The sequence below is a fragment of the Oncorhynchus masou genome, chromosome 5 (genome assembly GCF_036934945.1).
Source record: "Oncorhynchus masou masou isolate Uvic2021 chromosome 5, UVic_Omas_1.1, whole genome shotgun sequence".
NCBI lineage: Eukaryota > Metazoa > Chordata > Actinopteri > Salmoniformes > Salmonidae > Oncorhynchus > Oncorhynchus masou.
The window spans coordinates 53,394,968-53,410,882 of record NC_088216.1 but is presented as its reverse complement, the minus strand read 5'-3'; the positions used below and the strand labels follow the sequence as shown (position 1 = coordinate 53,410,882).

The 15,915-nt window shown below is 45.8% G+C and overlaps 1 protein-coding gene across 1 annotated transcript in view; it reads right to left on the bottom strand.

Annotated features, from left to right (window-relative positions):
• Window positions 1-14,869, bottom strand: part of LOC135529381 (synaptotagmin-6-like) — a 51,767-nt gene extending 36,898 nt beyond the window's left edge. The window contains exon 1 of the mRNA XM_064958156.1: window positions 14,704-14,869. Within this exon, the coding sequence (XP_064814228.1) occupies window positions 14,704-14,869 (166 nt within the window). The remainder of the gene's footprint in view (window positions 1-14,703) is intronic.
• Window positions 14,870-15,915: the final 1,046 nt, after the last annotated feature.

Sequence of the window (15,915 nt, the reverse complement as noted above, 5' to 3'; positions counted from 1 at the left end):
TCTGCATGGAGTTGCCAGTCTGCAAGGAGCTGCCAAAGCTGTTAGTCTGCATGGAACAGTCAGAGCTGTCAGTCTGCAAGAAGCCGCCAGAGCCGCCAGTCAGCATGGAGCAGCCAGAGCCGTCAGTCAGCATGAAGCAGCCAGAGCCGTCAGTCTGCCAGGATCCGCCAGTCAGCCAGACTCTTCCAGATCTGCCAGTCAGCCAGACTCTTCCAGATCTGCCAGTCAGCCAGACTCTTCCAGATCTGCCAGTCAGCCAGACTCTTCCAGATCTGCCAGTCAGACAGACTCTTCCAGATCTGCCAGTCAGCCAGACTCTTCCAGATCCGCCAGTCAGCCAGACTCTTCCAGATCCGCCAGTCAACCAGACTCTTCCAGATCCGCCAGTCAACCAGACTCTTCCAGATCCGCCAGTCAGCCAGGATCTGCCAGAACTGCCAGCCAGCCAGGATCTGCCGGATTCAACTGCCTGGCTGGGCTTCCTCTCAGTGCTGGGCTTCCTCTCAGTGCTGGGCTTCCTATCAGTGCTGGGGTTCCTATCAGTGCTGGGGTTCCTCTGTCCCGAGCTGCCCCTCTGTCCCGAGCTGCCCCTCTGTCCCGAGCTGCCCCTCTGTCCCGAGCTGCCCCTCTGTCCAGTAGGGTTCTGGGTGAGGACTACTAGGCCATGGTCGGCGGCGAGGGTGGACAATCCTAGGACACGAAGGGGAGGAACTATGACATTTATGGAGTGGAGTCCACGTCCCGAGCCGGAACCGCCACCATGGACAGACGCCCACCCGGACCCACCTATGTTTTTGAGGTGCGTCCGGGAGTCCGCACCTTAGGGGGGGGTTCTGTCACGCCTTGGTCTTAGTATTTTGTGTTTTCGTTAATTAGTTGGTCAGGCCAGGGTGTGACATGGGTTTATGTTGTTGTATTTCGTGTTGGGGTTTTGTAGTTATTGGGATTGCGGCTGAGTAGGGGTGTTGCATAGGCTTGGCTGCCTGAGGCGGTTCTCAATCAGAGTCAGGTGATTCTCGTTGTCTCTGATTGGGAACCGTATTTAGGTAGCCTGGGTTTCACTTTGTATTTCGTGGGTGATTGTTCCTGTCTCTGTGTAGTTTCACCAGATAGGCTGTAATTAGGTTTCACGTTCCGTTTTGTTGTTATTTATTTATATCAGTTATTTCATGTACCGCGATTCATTCATTAAAGACATGAGTAACCACCACGCTGCATTTCGGTCCGACTTTCTTTCGACAAACGAAGAACGCCGTTACAGTCTTTAAATATTAATTTCACTCTATACACAATGTTAAGCTGTGGACTTTGAAAAATCAAAAAGACGGACAATGTAAAAAAGTATTTGAATTTATGGCGTGAAACCTATTATTTGTTCATCTGGTTACAGTGCTCTCCTGCAATTATGAATTATTACATTTAACACTATACACAGTAGACTTTGTAACAAAGTTTTTAAGTCATAAAAGCACTGTTGTTCACCTGGCCCACCAGAGGTTGGTTCCCTGGCGCTCACTGTAGGAGCAGATTGCCTGTAAAATTGCTTGTATATTCAAGTATTGACTTAAGGGTGTGAATACTTATGTAAATTTGATATTTCTCTATTTAATTTTCAAGAAATTTGTGAAAAACATTTAAAATATGTTTTCATTATGCCTTTATGAGGTATTGTGTGTAGATGTGTGACGAAAAAAATATATATTTAAACCATTTTGAATTCAGGCTATAACACAACAAAATGTTGAATAAGTCAAGGGGTAAGAATACATTCTGAAGGCACTGTATATCAGTAGGTGTCACAATGAACTAGCTACTTAAAAAAGACTGACGCCATAATGGCTACCAGTCTCTGTATTTGTGAAAGTTATGGTGCCACATCAATTCTCTTGTTTTGCATTACCCATCCATCTCTTTTGGCTGGACAAATATGTTCATATTGTCTGTGTAGACTGCTCTGTAGTGGAATTTGTAGTTTTTTCTACTTTTAAGACTTGCAGTTGAAATAAAATAATATGCCAACATTACTGAACTAACAAACTGGCTGACTAACCGTTCAGGAACGTCAGTACCCCTTGGCCTTGGGTAGCAGCAACAGATTGTTTCATTTTCTATATCCTGTGCCAAACACATTTATTCAGTGAGTCTAAATTATTAACGTTAGCTGCCTGCCGCATGTTTGCATCAAACTAGCTAGTAAATGTTAGCTATCTAGCTCGGCTACTAAAGATAACATTCGTAGTTTTGTTAGCTAGCTATAGATTGGATCATTCTAGCTAGTTCTAGAGGACGACTAAACTGCTTTTATTAACTGCTTTTATTGACATACCTTGTTTTCCATTAAATTTGTGTTTTCTCTCTCATGAGGCAGGAAACCAGGTAGGCAGGAGAGGAGCGTGAGCAAAGAAAGAAACTAAGTCAAACAATGAGGTGCTTATGCAACCAAACGTAGTTGTTGAAAGGCAGGGTTGATGAGGCTCTGTAGGCTGTAGCTATTATAGCACTGTGACTGACAAATGAACCCACCGCTGTGAGTGTGGGGTTTACCGCTTGAAATCCCAGGGACAGGGTTGTATTCACAAAACAAAACAAAGGCAAATGGGCTGAAATTGGGGAAGGTATGTCAACGTGTCAAATAAGAAACGCCTGCTTTCTTTTCCTTTACAAAACATGTTATATATATTTTTTTACATTTTTCTATGACATATGAATATGTGAATATGTCTGGCAAATGAATATGAATATGTCTGGCAAACGCATTCGATGCTGCTGCTTTGAAAGTGGTGTGGTGGTGCCACACCAGATTCCAATCTACTGGGGCAAATGCGGCTCTGCCTTGCTGGTAAGGATGTTGTCTCTGGTTTTGAATCTGAATTTAGAGAACTGAATTTGAAAACGGAATCTGAAGTTGAACATATGACATTTATATAAACTAGAAATTTGTCACTTATACTCCCTCTCCGGCCTCTAGGTCATCAGGCAGCTGATTATCCCGTACACCTGTCACCATTGTCTCGCGCACCTGCACCTCATGACACTCACCTGGCTCCAGGTCAGTTCCCCAGCTCTGTTCCCTGCTTCTGCATTGATTGTTTTTTGTCTGTATTATTAGTTTGCTGATGCTGTTCCTGTCTCGTTCCATGTCCGTTCTTTATTAAATGTTTGACTTCCCAGAACCTGCTTCGTCTCTCCAGCGTCATTCCATGTGACAATGTCGGCGCGTTGTTTGTGTTTCATGTTCATTGTTTCTTTTATTTATTAAAACACTCACTCCCTGAACTTGCTTCCCAACTCTCAGCGCACTCGTTACAAAATTATAGTTTGTAAACTTGATACACAGATAATGCAATGTCTAACATATTGAAACTGAATATATAGTAAATATTGAATTTAAATATTGAATTAAATAGAAATTGCATTTTAAAATGAATGCAATATTCATTCAATTCAGTTTGAAATCATGAAATACAAGTTCAATTTTTGAATTCAATGAAAAAAATGTGTGCATTTTCAAAATTATGGAATTCAAATACAATTTCTGTTGGCACTAAAATCCCTCCATAGAAGATTATTTTCATTTCTCCAACCATGACTCCTCAGTTTCCACTGTTCTTTATTTTGTACTGTCTTTAATTGTATTATTTTAGTCAGTGGGTTGGACTTTCCCCCATCCCCTTCCGTTTCCCCTCCTATCTATGATTTCCAATAATATAACCACTGATAAGGCTGTTGCATGACTACTGGGAATACAACACATGCTTCCCTTCGGGATCATTATACACACATCATTGAGGGTCACCTTGGGAGAGACTAAGGGAAGTTACCTAATATGTCACATTTATGTTCAATAATATACGTATTTGCTTGTATTGAGTGTGAGATTGTGTTATATCATGACATGTGTTGACCCGAGGTTCAAGGCTCGTATTGATTGTGTTAATGTATCTGTGAGCCATGTTCGCTTCTGAGCAGGCTCTAGGAAATGTGTCTATTAGAGGCCTCTGGGTTGTATTCATTAGGTTGCCGTTAACATTTTCTACTTTGCATTAATGAATATGAACATGATGCAGTATACATGTGTCAGTTTCTAGTAGAATATCCAGGCTTCATTAGAATGTATGCTTTGGTTACCAAGTCATCCCCACCCCCACAGCAATACAGCCCTAATTGGCCAGTAGCACATGGTCATAGATAGGAAATAAGTCAGTTGATAGGAATATGTCCAGTTGAAATCTAGTAAGTTCTGTGTGGAAGGGTATCTCCATTGTCGAGCATTGCATTTTTCAGGGAAACGAATAACACGATTAGCTAGGAAACCACAGTAAATGTCATATTGATTCCACAGTATTTAAAATCAGGATATTTACAGCCAATTTCAAATGTCAACAACAGGAATCCTTTCAACACTAGGCTACTTAAGTTTTATATATGTACAAATATAGATTTGTACAATAGATTTTAAAGTTACAAAACCCTCCTCATTATAACAATGTAACTCTCGTATAACATACATGAGTGCAAAACCTAAACCGTTCGTTTCCCCACACACTTAGCAGTTGATGAAAACACTCTGGGAAATATTTTCTCTCTCTTATTGAGCTGGCTGGCTTTTGAGAGGCAATAAAAGTGTCAGAATCCCCATCTCCTCCACAGACTCGACAATGTCTATGAGCCATGTTAACCTCCATCTGCTGCAGCTTAGCAGAGGAGAAATTTAACACAATCAAGGATAAAATGTCAGAGAAGCATTTGCCATGCAGCCCTAGGCCGAAAATTTGATTTCTGGTATCAGTCAATTTGGTTGTACCTCCTCCACCCTGCCCCACACACCCCCTTCCTCTCATCTTGTCCCTTCCCTAGTCTTTCCCCCTCTTTCTTCACTTCCTCTCTCTCTCTCTCGCTCCATCCCTCCTTCGCCTTCCACCAGAAAGGCTTATTATTCAATTTACCTCTGAGACCGACCGGCTGGTCTCAGGCTTTTCTTCAATTGTCCTTTTGCTTTCTTCCCAAAGATAGCCTCAGGTCCTAAATGGTGTAAAAAATAAAATTAAAATAAAAACAAAGCAAGCACAATATTTTCCTGTTCATTTGGAGCAATGTAAAAAAAAAAAAAAAAAAAAAGCAGTCATCAGGGCTAAGATACTTCAAAGGTCGCGCCGGTGAATACTGAGCACTGTTGTCTCATTCTCATTACAGATCTGTTTGTGAGACATAATGCACTCACAATGACACAGAACTCCCTGGCCAGTGTGGATATCTGAGCATAGACATATCTGATATCTGATATACTCATATGACAGTCCTCATCTTGATGCTAAAGTAAGCATGGCACATCCCCATCCCTTCCTCTGAGCATTACACATCCCCATCCCTTCCTCTGATCATTACACATCCCCATCCCTTCCTCTGATCATTACACATCCCCATCCCTTCCTGTCAGCATTACACATCCCCATCCCTTCCTCTGAGCATTACACATCCCCATCCCTTCCTGTCAGCATTACACATCCCTTCCTGTAAGCATTACACATCCGCATCCCTTCCTCTGAGCATTACACATCCCCATCCCTTCCTGCCAGCATTACACATCCCTTACTGTAAGCATTACACATCCGCATCCCTTCCTGTCAGCATTACACATCCCTTCCTGTAAGCATTACACATCCCTTCCTGTCAGCATTACACATCCCTTCCTGTCAGCATTACACATCCGTATCCCTTCCTGTCAGCATTACACATCCCTTCCTGTCAGCATTACACATCTATTCCTGTCAGCATTACACATCCCTTCCTGTAAACATTACACATCCCTTCCTGTCAGCATTATATATCCGCATCCCTTCCTGTCAGCATTACACATCCCTTCCTGTCAGCATTAGTCATCCGCATCCCTTCCTGTCAGCATTACACATCCCTTCCTGTAAGCATTACACATCCGCATCCCTTCCTCTGAGCATTACACATCCCCATCCCTTCCTGCCAGCATTACACATCCCTTCCTGTAAGCATTACACATCCGCATCCCTTCCTGTCAGCATTACACATCCCTTCCTGTCAGCATTATATATCCGCATCCCTTCCTGTCAGCATTACACATCCTTTCCTGTCAGCATTACACATCTGCATCCCTTCCTGTCAGCATTACACATCCCTTCCTGTAAGCATTACACATCCGCATCCCTTCCTCTGAGCATTACACATCCCCATCCCTTCAGCATTACACATCCCTTCCTGTAAGCATTACACATCCGCATCCCTTCCTGTCAGCATTACACATCCCTTCCTGTAAGCATTACACATCCCCATCCCTTTCCCTGTAAGCATTACATTTCTGATTTTTAATATTAGTAATTTAGCAGATGCTCTTATCCAGAGCAAGTTAGTGCCTTCATCTTAAGATAGCTAAGTGGGACAACCACATATCACAGGCATAGTAAATACATTTTTCCTCAATAAAGTCATTACACATCCCTTGTCATGTCTTGTTATGTCTGTTCCTGTCCTTTCTCTTCATTCTCTCTCTCTGCTGGTCTTTTTAGGTTACCTTCTCTGTCTCTCATTCTTCAGCTGCTCTACATCTCCTCTAACTAGCTCATTCACTCTTTCACACCTGTTCTCTCTTCCCCCTCTGATTAGGTCTCTATTTCTTTCTCTGTTCCTGCTACTTTCAGTGTCTGATTCTTGTTTGTGTTTTTTGATGCCAGAAGCAAGCTGTCGTCTCGTTTGCTTCCACCTTGTCCTGTCCTGTCGGAGTCTGCCTGGCAGGAGCATCCTGCACTATACTAACGTTCTTTTGTTCCGCTGACAACGTTGGAAGAGGATTTATGCCATTCCTGTATTTTCATTAAAGAACTCTGTTTTCTGTTAAAACCGCTTTTGGGTCTTCACTCAAGTACATAACAGAAGAATCAGACCAAGAATGGACCCAGCGGCTCCGGACCCTTTCACTCCGCCGTCGAGATCCAGGGAGCGATGCTAGGCAGACACGAGGAGGAATTGTCTGCTGCTCAACATGCCGTTGAGACCCTGGCCGTCCAAGTCTCCGACCTCACAAGACAGGTTCACCAACTCCACCTCGATCCACCGCCCACTTCCAGGGTTTCCGAGTCTCCGGAGCCCAGGATCAACAACCCGCCGTGTTACTCTGGGGAGCCCACTGAGTGCCGCTCATTCCTCACTCAGTGTGATGTGGTGTTCTCTCTCCAGCCCAACACTTACTCCAGGAGCGCAGCCCGCATCGCCTACGTCATTTCTCTCCTTACCGGACGGGCGCGTGAGTGGGGCACGGCAGTCTGGGAGGCGAGGGCTGAGTGTATTAACCAGTATCAGGACTTTAAGGAGGAGATGATACGGGTTTTTGACCGTTCTGTTTTTGGCGAGGAGGCTTCCAGGGCCCTGTCTTCCCTATGTCAGGGGAATAGATCCATAACGGATTATTCTATTGAGTTTCGCACTCTCGCTGCCTCTAGTGACTGGAACGAGCCGGCTTTGCTCGCTCGTTTTCTGGAGGGTCTCCACGTCGAGGTTAAGGATGAGATCCTCTCCCGGGAGGTTCCTTCCAGTCTGGACTCCTTAATAGCTCTCGCTATTCGCATAGAGCGACGGTTTGATCTTCGTCGCCGAGCTCGTGGAAAGGAGCTCACGTTCTCCGTTGCTCCCCTCTCCACATCACTGCCACCTGCCGCATCACTGCCACCCTCCTCCGCCGGCTCGGATGCTGAGCCTATGCAGCTGGGGGGTATTCGCATCTCGGCCAAGGAGAGGGAACGGAGAATCACCATTCGCCTCTGTCTCTACTGCGGCTCCGCTGGTCATTTTGTCACCTCATGTCCAGTAAAAGGCCAGAGCTCATCAGTAAGAGGAGGGCTACTGGTGAGCGCAACTACTCAGGCCTCTCCTTCTGGATCACGCACTACCTTTCCGGTCCATCTCCGCTGGCCCGGTTCATCTGCTTCCTGCAGTGCCTTGATAGACTCTGGGGCGGAGGGCTGTTTTATGGACGAGACCTGGGCTCGGGAACATGACATTCCTCTCAGACAGTTAGGGGAGCCCAGGGCCTTGTTCGCTTTAGATGGTAGTTCTCTCCCCAAGATTCAGCGTGAGACGCTGCCTTTAACCCTCACTGTCTCTGGTAATCATAGCGAAACCATTTCTTTTTTAATTTTTCGTTCACCTTTTACACCTGTTGTTTTGGGTCATCCCTGGCTAGTGCGCCATAACCCTTCTATTAATTGGTCTAGTAATACTATCCTATCCTGGAATGTTTCTTGTCATGTAACCTGTTTAATGTCTGCTATCCCTCCTGTTTCCTCTGTCTCTTCTTCACAGGAGGAGCCTGGTGATTTGACAGGGGTGCCGGAGGAGTATCACGATCTGCGCACGGTGTTCAGTCGTTCAAGGCCACTTCTCTCCCTCCACACCGGTCGTATGACTGTAGTATTGATCTCCTTCCGGGAACTACTCCCCCCGGGGTAGATTATACTCTCTGTCGGCTCCCGAACGTAAGGCTCTCGAGGATTATTTGTCGGTTTCGCTCGACGCCGGTACCATAGTCTCCTCCTCCTCCCCGCCGGAGCGGGGTTTTTTTTTGTTCAGAAGAAGGACGGGTCCCTGCGCCCATGCGTGGATTATCGAGGGCTGAATGACATAACAGTTAAGAATCGTTATCCGCTTCCTCTTATGTCTTCAGCCTTCGAGATCCTGCAGGGAGCCAGGTTTTTCACCAAATTGGACCTTCGTAACGCCTACCATCTCGTGCGCATCAGGGAGGGGACGAGTGGAAGACGGCGTTTAACACTCCGTTAGGGCACTTTGAATACCGGGTTCTTCCTTTCGGCCTCGTTAACGCTCCAGCTGTCTTTCAGGCACTAGTTAACGACGTCCTGAGAGACATGCTGAACATTTTTGTTTTCGTTTACATGGACGATATCCTGATTTTTTCACCGTCTCTCTCGATTCATGTTCAGCACGTGCGACGCGTCCTCCAGCGCCTTTTGGAGAACTGTCTTTATGTGAAGGCTGAGAAGTGCACTTTTCATGCCGCCTCTGTCCCTTTCTCGGTTCCGTTATTTCCGCTGAGGGCATTAAGATGGATCCCGCTAAGGTCCAGGCTGTCATTGATTGGCCCGTTCCTAAGTCACGCGTCGAGCTGCAGCGCTTTCTGGGCTTCGCTAATTTCTACCGTCGTTTCATCCGTAATTTCGGTCAGGTGGCAGCTCCTCTCACAGCCCTTACTTCTGTTAAGACGTGCTTTAAGTGGTCCGTTTCCGCCCAGGGAGCTTTTGATCTTCTTAAGAATCGTTTTACATCCGCACCTATTCTTGTTACACCTGACATCTCTAGACAGTTTGTTGTTGAGGTTGACGCGCGTCAGAGGTGGGCGTGGGAGCCATTCTTTCTCAGCGCTCTCTCTGACGGCAAGGTCCATCCTTGCGCGTTTTTCTCTCATCGCTTATCGCCGTCAGAACGTAACTATGATGTTGGTAATCGCGAACTGCTCGCCATCCGCTAGCCCTAGGCGAATGGCGACAGTGGTTGGAGGGGACGACCGTTCCTTTTGTCGTTTGGACTGACCATAGGAACCTTGAGTACATCCGTTCAGCCAAACGACTTAATGCGCGTCAGGCTCTTGGGCTCTGTTTTTCGCTCGTTTCGAGTTTGTTATTTCTTATCGTCCGGGCTCAAAAACACCAAACCTGATGCTTTATCTCGTCTCTTCAGTTCTTCTGAGGTCTCCACCGACCCCGATGGGATTCTCCCTGAGGGGCGTGTTGTCGGGTTGACTGTCTGGGGAATTGAGAGGCAGGTAAAGCAAGCACTCGCTCACACTCCGTCGCCGCGAGCTTGTCCTAGGAACCTTCTGTTCGTTCCCGTTCCTACTCGTCCGGCCGTTCTTCAGTGGGCCCACTCTGCCAAGTTAGCCGGCCACCCCGGCGTTCGGGTACGCTCGCTTCCATTCGCCAGCGTTTCTGGTGGCCCACTCGGGAATGTGACGCGCGTCGATTTGTCGCCGCTTGTTCGGTCTGCGCGCAGACTAAATCTGGGAACTCTCCTCCTGCCGGCCGTCTCAGACCGCTTCCCATTCCCTCTCGACCGTGGTCTCACATCGCTTTAGATTTTATCACCGGACTGCCTTCATCAGCGGGGAAGACAGTTATTCTTACGGTTGTCGATAGATTCTCTAAGGCGGCTCATTTCATTCCTCTCGATAAGCTCCCTTCTGCTAAGGAGACGGCTCAGATCATTATCGAGAATGTTTTCCAATTCATGGCCTTCCGTCTGACGTCGTTTCCGACAGAGGCCCGCAGTTCACGTCTCAATTTTGGAGGGAGTTTTGCCGTTTGATTGGGGCTTCCGTCAGTCTCTCGTCCGGCTTTCATCCCCAGTCTAACGGTCAAGCCGAACGGGCCAATCAGACTGTTGGTCGCATTTTACGCAGTCTTTCTTTTCGTAACCCTGCGTCTTGGTCAGAACAGCTCCCCTGGGCAGAGTACGCCCACAACTCGCTTCCCTCGTCTGCTACCGGTCTATCCCCTTTTCAGTGTAGCCTCGGGTACCAGCCTCCGCTGTTCTCATCTCAGCTCGCCGAGTCCTGCGTCCCCTCCGCTCAGGCTTTTGTCCAGCGTTGCGAGCGCACCTGGAAGGGGGTCAGGTCGGCACTTTGCCGTAATAGGGCGCAGACTGTGAGGGCCGCTAATAAGCGTAGGACCAAGAGTCCTAGATATTGTTGCGGTCAGAGAGTATGGCTCTCCACTCAGAACCTTCCCCTTAAGACAGCTTCTCGCAAGTTGGCCCCGCGGTTCATTGGTCCGTTCCGTATTTCCCAGGTCATTAATCCTGTCGCAGTGCGACTTCTTCTCCCGCTATCTTCGTCGCGTTCACCCGGTCTTCCATGTCTCCTGTGTTAAGCCCATTCTTCGCGCCCCCGCTCGTCCCTCCCCCCATCCTTGTCGAGGGCGCACCCATCTACAGGGTTCGTAAGATTTTGGACATGCGCCCTCGGGGCCGTGGTCATCAGTACCTAGTGGATTGGGAGGGGTACGGTCCTGAGGAGAGGAGTTGGGTTCCCTCTCGGGACGTGCTGGACCGTTCGCTGATCGATGATTTCCTCCGTTGCCGCCAGGTTTCCTCCTCGAGTGCGCCAGGAGGCGCTCGGTGAGTGGGGGGGTACTGTCATGTCTTGTTATGTCTGTTCCTGTCCTTTCTCTTCATTCTCTCTCTCTGCTGGTCTTTTTAGGTTACCTTCTCTGTCTCTCATTCTTCAGCTGCTCTACATCTCCTCTAACTAGCTCATTCACTCTTTCACACCTGTTCTCTCTTCCCCCTCTGATTAGGTCTCTATTTCTTTCTCTGTTCCTGCTACTTTCAGTGTCTGATTCTTGTTTGTGTTTTTTGATGCCAGAAGCAAGCTGTCGTCTCGTTTGCTTCCACCTTGTCCTGTCCTGTCGGAGTCTGCCTGGCAGGAGCATCCTGCACTATACTAACGTTCTTTTTGTTCCGCTGACAACGTTGGAAGAGGATTTATGCCATTCCTGTATTTTCATTAAAGAACTCTGTTTTCTGTTAAAACCGCTTTTGGGTCTTCACTCAAGTACATAACATCCCTATCCCTTTCTGTAAGCATTCAGCATTTTCCTTGATCATCACATTCACAAGGTATGATATCAAAGCCTAGCATTTTGGGTAGCAAAACAACAATCCACTTGACTGCCAGCTCATTTCACCCAGTGCTCAGCTATAATTCAGCATTAACAGTAAAACATTTATACTGACACTCCACACAATCCTTTAGTCTACAGGCTTTTAAAAAATCACATTCTGTAAGTGGGCTTTTACCCACTGGGCTTTTGTGTCACCTCAACCAAAGCCCCTCTAAAATCCATACCTGGAATACAAAAGTAGCTAACTATCGGCTTAGGGTGCCCAACCAGGTGTGAGCCATACAATCCATGCCATTGACATGACTTGCAAGCAGAGCCTCAGTCAGCTGAATTATTTATATGTGGCTCAATAGGCCTGCTGCCTAACTTCACTTTAATAATCCCCCATGCATTACAGAGACTAGACTACTCCACAACAGTCTCCCACGACCTGTACACGCTGTATGAATGCTATTTTCTCTGCTATCGTACTCTCAGCCCAGCTGCTTTATTTATTCATGGTAACATATTGCAGCAGCAGTGGCAGTAGTAGGGAGCACACTGCACAGCTCTGCAGCTACAGCATCCTCTAGATGTGAAACTCCAGTCATCTGTGATATCTTCTGTTTCCAGACGCGTTTTACAACCAAAATGGGAAAACTAAAGAAAAGCGGTGGCGGTGCAGAGATGTTCTGATAAGAGGGCGGATGTTTATCCCTCCTCCTACCTTCTGTAGGATTTGTATTTCGTTCCTTCTCGTCGTCCATAACAGTTTTCATATAAACCCAGGCCTCTTTTCTCCTCCATTGCCCTCAGTCTCCGCTCTTGGTTATCCCTCCTCAGAGACAGGAAGTGATTGAACTAATGCTCCTAACGCTGGATCACACCATGACCTAATTTTACTGCTATAACAGCTAATGCAATAGAACATAATACAGATCCTCATAAGATACCGGAAAGCATATTACCATTAATTAATTATCACATTATTGAACAATCGGAATTAATGAGAAGACATGCTTTAGCGGGAATTGGATTTGATCTGCACCAAGATGTATAAAGTTTATTCATCCAAACTGGCTCTATATCGAATACTTTTAAAACAAGGACAGAGAGAGATGTAGACAGAATCACAGAGAGAGAGAGAGAGAGAGAGAGAACAGCCTGGGTTATCATGGTGACCTTTGGGTGGGAGGAGACAGACAGCGCCATGATAGAATTCCTGTAATCCTCACAGCTTCTGCTCATTCAACATGCATGTGGCGCACAGCAGAAATAGAAAATGAACAAGCACATGGACCACAGCCATCTTTCCTTTTGATGTGACATTGTACAGAGTTAGTCTGCTTCATAACACTACTTGTACTGCACTACCTATGCTAATACTACTTTCCCCCATTGTCAAATAAAATTGCTGAATGGTTTTTGGTAACCTACTACTACCAAGTAGACTCTCCTCTCAGATGCTAACAGTGTGTGTGTGTGTGTGTGGGTTGTGGGGGGGGGGCAGAACAAACTGAAGCAGCCAGTTTAGTTCATCTACATCCAACTCTGACATCCCCAACTGCCACTCCAAACCTGTAACCTTTGGATTTTGACAGCCGGTGTACAGCATTCTGCGGGGGCATTTGGGGACGCAGCGGCAGTCTTCTATTCATGTGGTATTACTACCTGTGGACTGGTGCACCCTGGTCTCTTCCTGGCTGAGCTGCGGGTGCTCACTTTCACAGACACAGCACAGCTCTTTAATTGGAGCACTATCAGCGTGAGCTAATGCCACTTCAATTACCTGCCCATAAACCCCATGGTTAAGACAGAGCAGCACTGCGGAGCCCACAGCTGACAGAGAGAGTAAAGAGAGTGAGAATGTCTGTGTGTTTGTGGCATCATTTGGAACTGGACACCAATGTGAATATATATATTTACACCAATATTGTGTAAAGGGAAAAGTAAGGCAAGGCAACTCCCATGGTGACTAATGGGGAAATGCTAGTCAGTCCGTTTTCCCATGTCATAAAATGCTTCCTAGAGTTGAATAGGATAAGTGTGTTGTAGGGAAAAAGTGACCCTAAGCTTAGTTCAGGGAAACATCCTATTTTATGATACAAGGATACAGGATACAATTATGGCACAGAGAGGATTTCCAGATGATCTCCCCCGCATGTCTGAGAAACACACAGGAAATTTTGATAGAGAAAAACAGATTTGGTTTGGAATCGTCTGACGAGTGATTCCTGTTTGTTTACTAGTAACGTGGTGGCATTTGGTGACCCCTATGGTTCGGTGCTGGTTGACCCCTATGGTTCGGTGCTAAATTCGGAGTGACAATCAGATTCTGAGTCTTGCAGTATGGCATGCTCTCATTAACATGACTCTGTCTTAACTTGTAAATCACAAGAGGCTCCAGCATTGAAAACCGGCAGAGAGATTTCTCCGGCTATTCCATCATATCTGATTCTGAGATGCCCACTTTTCCATTCAGACTAGAGGAAAGGGTTACAAGGGTCATCAAAAGTTAATCTGCCATCAAGGAACAGTATGACATCAAGCCCATAGTAAACTATATGATAGAAAAAAAAACATATTTCATCATCTACAATTCAATTTCATGTCATCTATTTCTCTGGGGAAATACATTATCTGTCAAAAAATATTACATTTTTTTTTTCATTCCAGGATTATAGACTATCTTTCAAGGAACATATCTTTTCGATTTCAACAACATTTTCTTTAAATAAATCACCCTAGCAACTGACAGATTCAACTTTACTTTCCTGCCATATTGCAGATAGAAGTAATTAAGTCAAACAAAGTACCTTAGCTCAATTAGCCAACCAAGCCAACCCCTGAGTATCCCCCAGGTGAATATCCTGTCGGAAAGGAATGATAAATTACCTGCAACGGACCACTAACCAAAACATAGCAGTTGGTATGTTCAACACATCATATGAGTCACAACACACAAACATATCAGTGGCCATGTTTAGTACAGTCACTCACAACACAACACAACACAAACAAAAAGTCAAGGCCGGAGGGAGGCTGTTTGTTGGGCTTTTGAGCATACCTGACCCTGCAGAGTTTGGGTTCTGGTTGGTGGCTAGCAGTGTGATGAAGTCCTGGCAGGTGTTGGGCTGCAACAGTGGGCTGTCGTCCAGACAGAGGTCAATGATGAGGGCTACCGCCTTCTCACAGTACATATCATGGTCCTCTTTCTCCTCCGCAGAACTCATTCTCCTCTGTGAGCCTGAGTCCCACACAGTCTTTAGCTCTCATCCAGGACTTGAGAAGTAAAGTGGAGGAAAAGCTAAGGCAGAAGAGGGATGGTGATGGTGATGGTGCTGCATGAAAAATAGATGCAACTTCCCGCTCTCCTCTTATTCTTGCTCACTCTTTGCCTCTCAGGTTCCTGGATGTACAGCCAGTCAGTGTCAGTATGTGTGTCTTTGTGGGTGTCTGTGTGTGCGTAAAAGAGAGTGTGTGGGAGGGGTCTTAATGAAGCAGTGGGACCCCCCAGGTATTCCCAGAGCAGGAGTGTTGCATCATACCATATGCATGCTGAGAAAAGAAGAGAAAGAGAGAGCGCTGTCCCTCACATGTGCTCTCTCTCTTTCTCTCTCTCTCTCTCATAACATGTGGTAGGATACAGTATGAATATAAAGGAGCAATTGCTCAAGCTCTCCTCCTCTTTTTGTCTCTAGAGGTCTTTCCACAGACTGTGCGTGTATTTATCTTATGCTCATGGGTACATAAATGTGCAGTATGTAGAAGACTGTACATATTACTGTATTGTTACTGTAAATAGGGATGGGATTTACTGCATTTCATCAATTGAACTCAAATACTGTTCCCACTTTATATGTCTGCTGCATTTTTTAATCATTCAGGTGTGATGTTCATGCAAATTAGTTCTCAGTTATTCCAAATAAGGTGTTAATGGTGATAAGGTGAAAAGTATTTCAGTGTGAGAAAAAATGAATATGAAAATGCCAGAAAATGCATACACATGCAAATTAACAAATAAATTAAGTTTGTGCTGCTTTATTAGCTAATCCATTTATTTCAAAAACAGATAATGATATCAAATACAGCTGCTAACCCACTAATACTGCACCATGCAATTGACATGATACAATGTAAAAGCAGAGAGAGAGAGAGAGAGCAAGCGAGAGAAAGAGAGCAAGAGAGTGTCTAGAAGGAGAAAGAGAGAGAGAAAGAGAGATGAGATGCTCCAGTCACAGAGGTCAGATTTACAGTATTCCTTATCTGAGTCAGGATT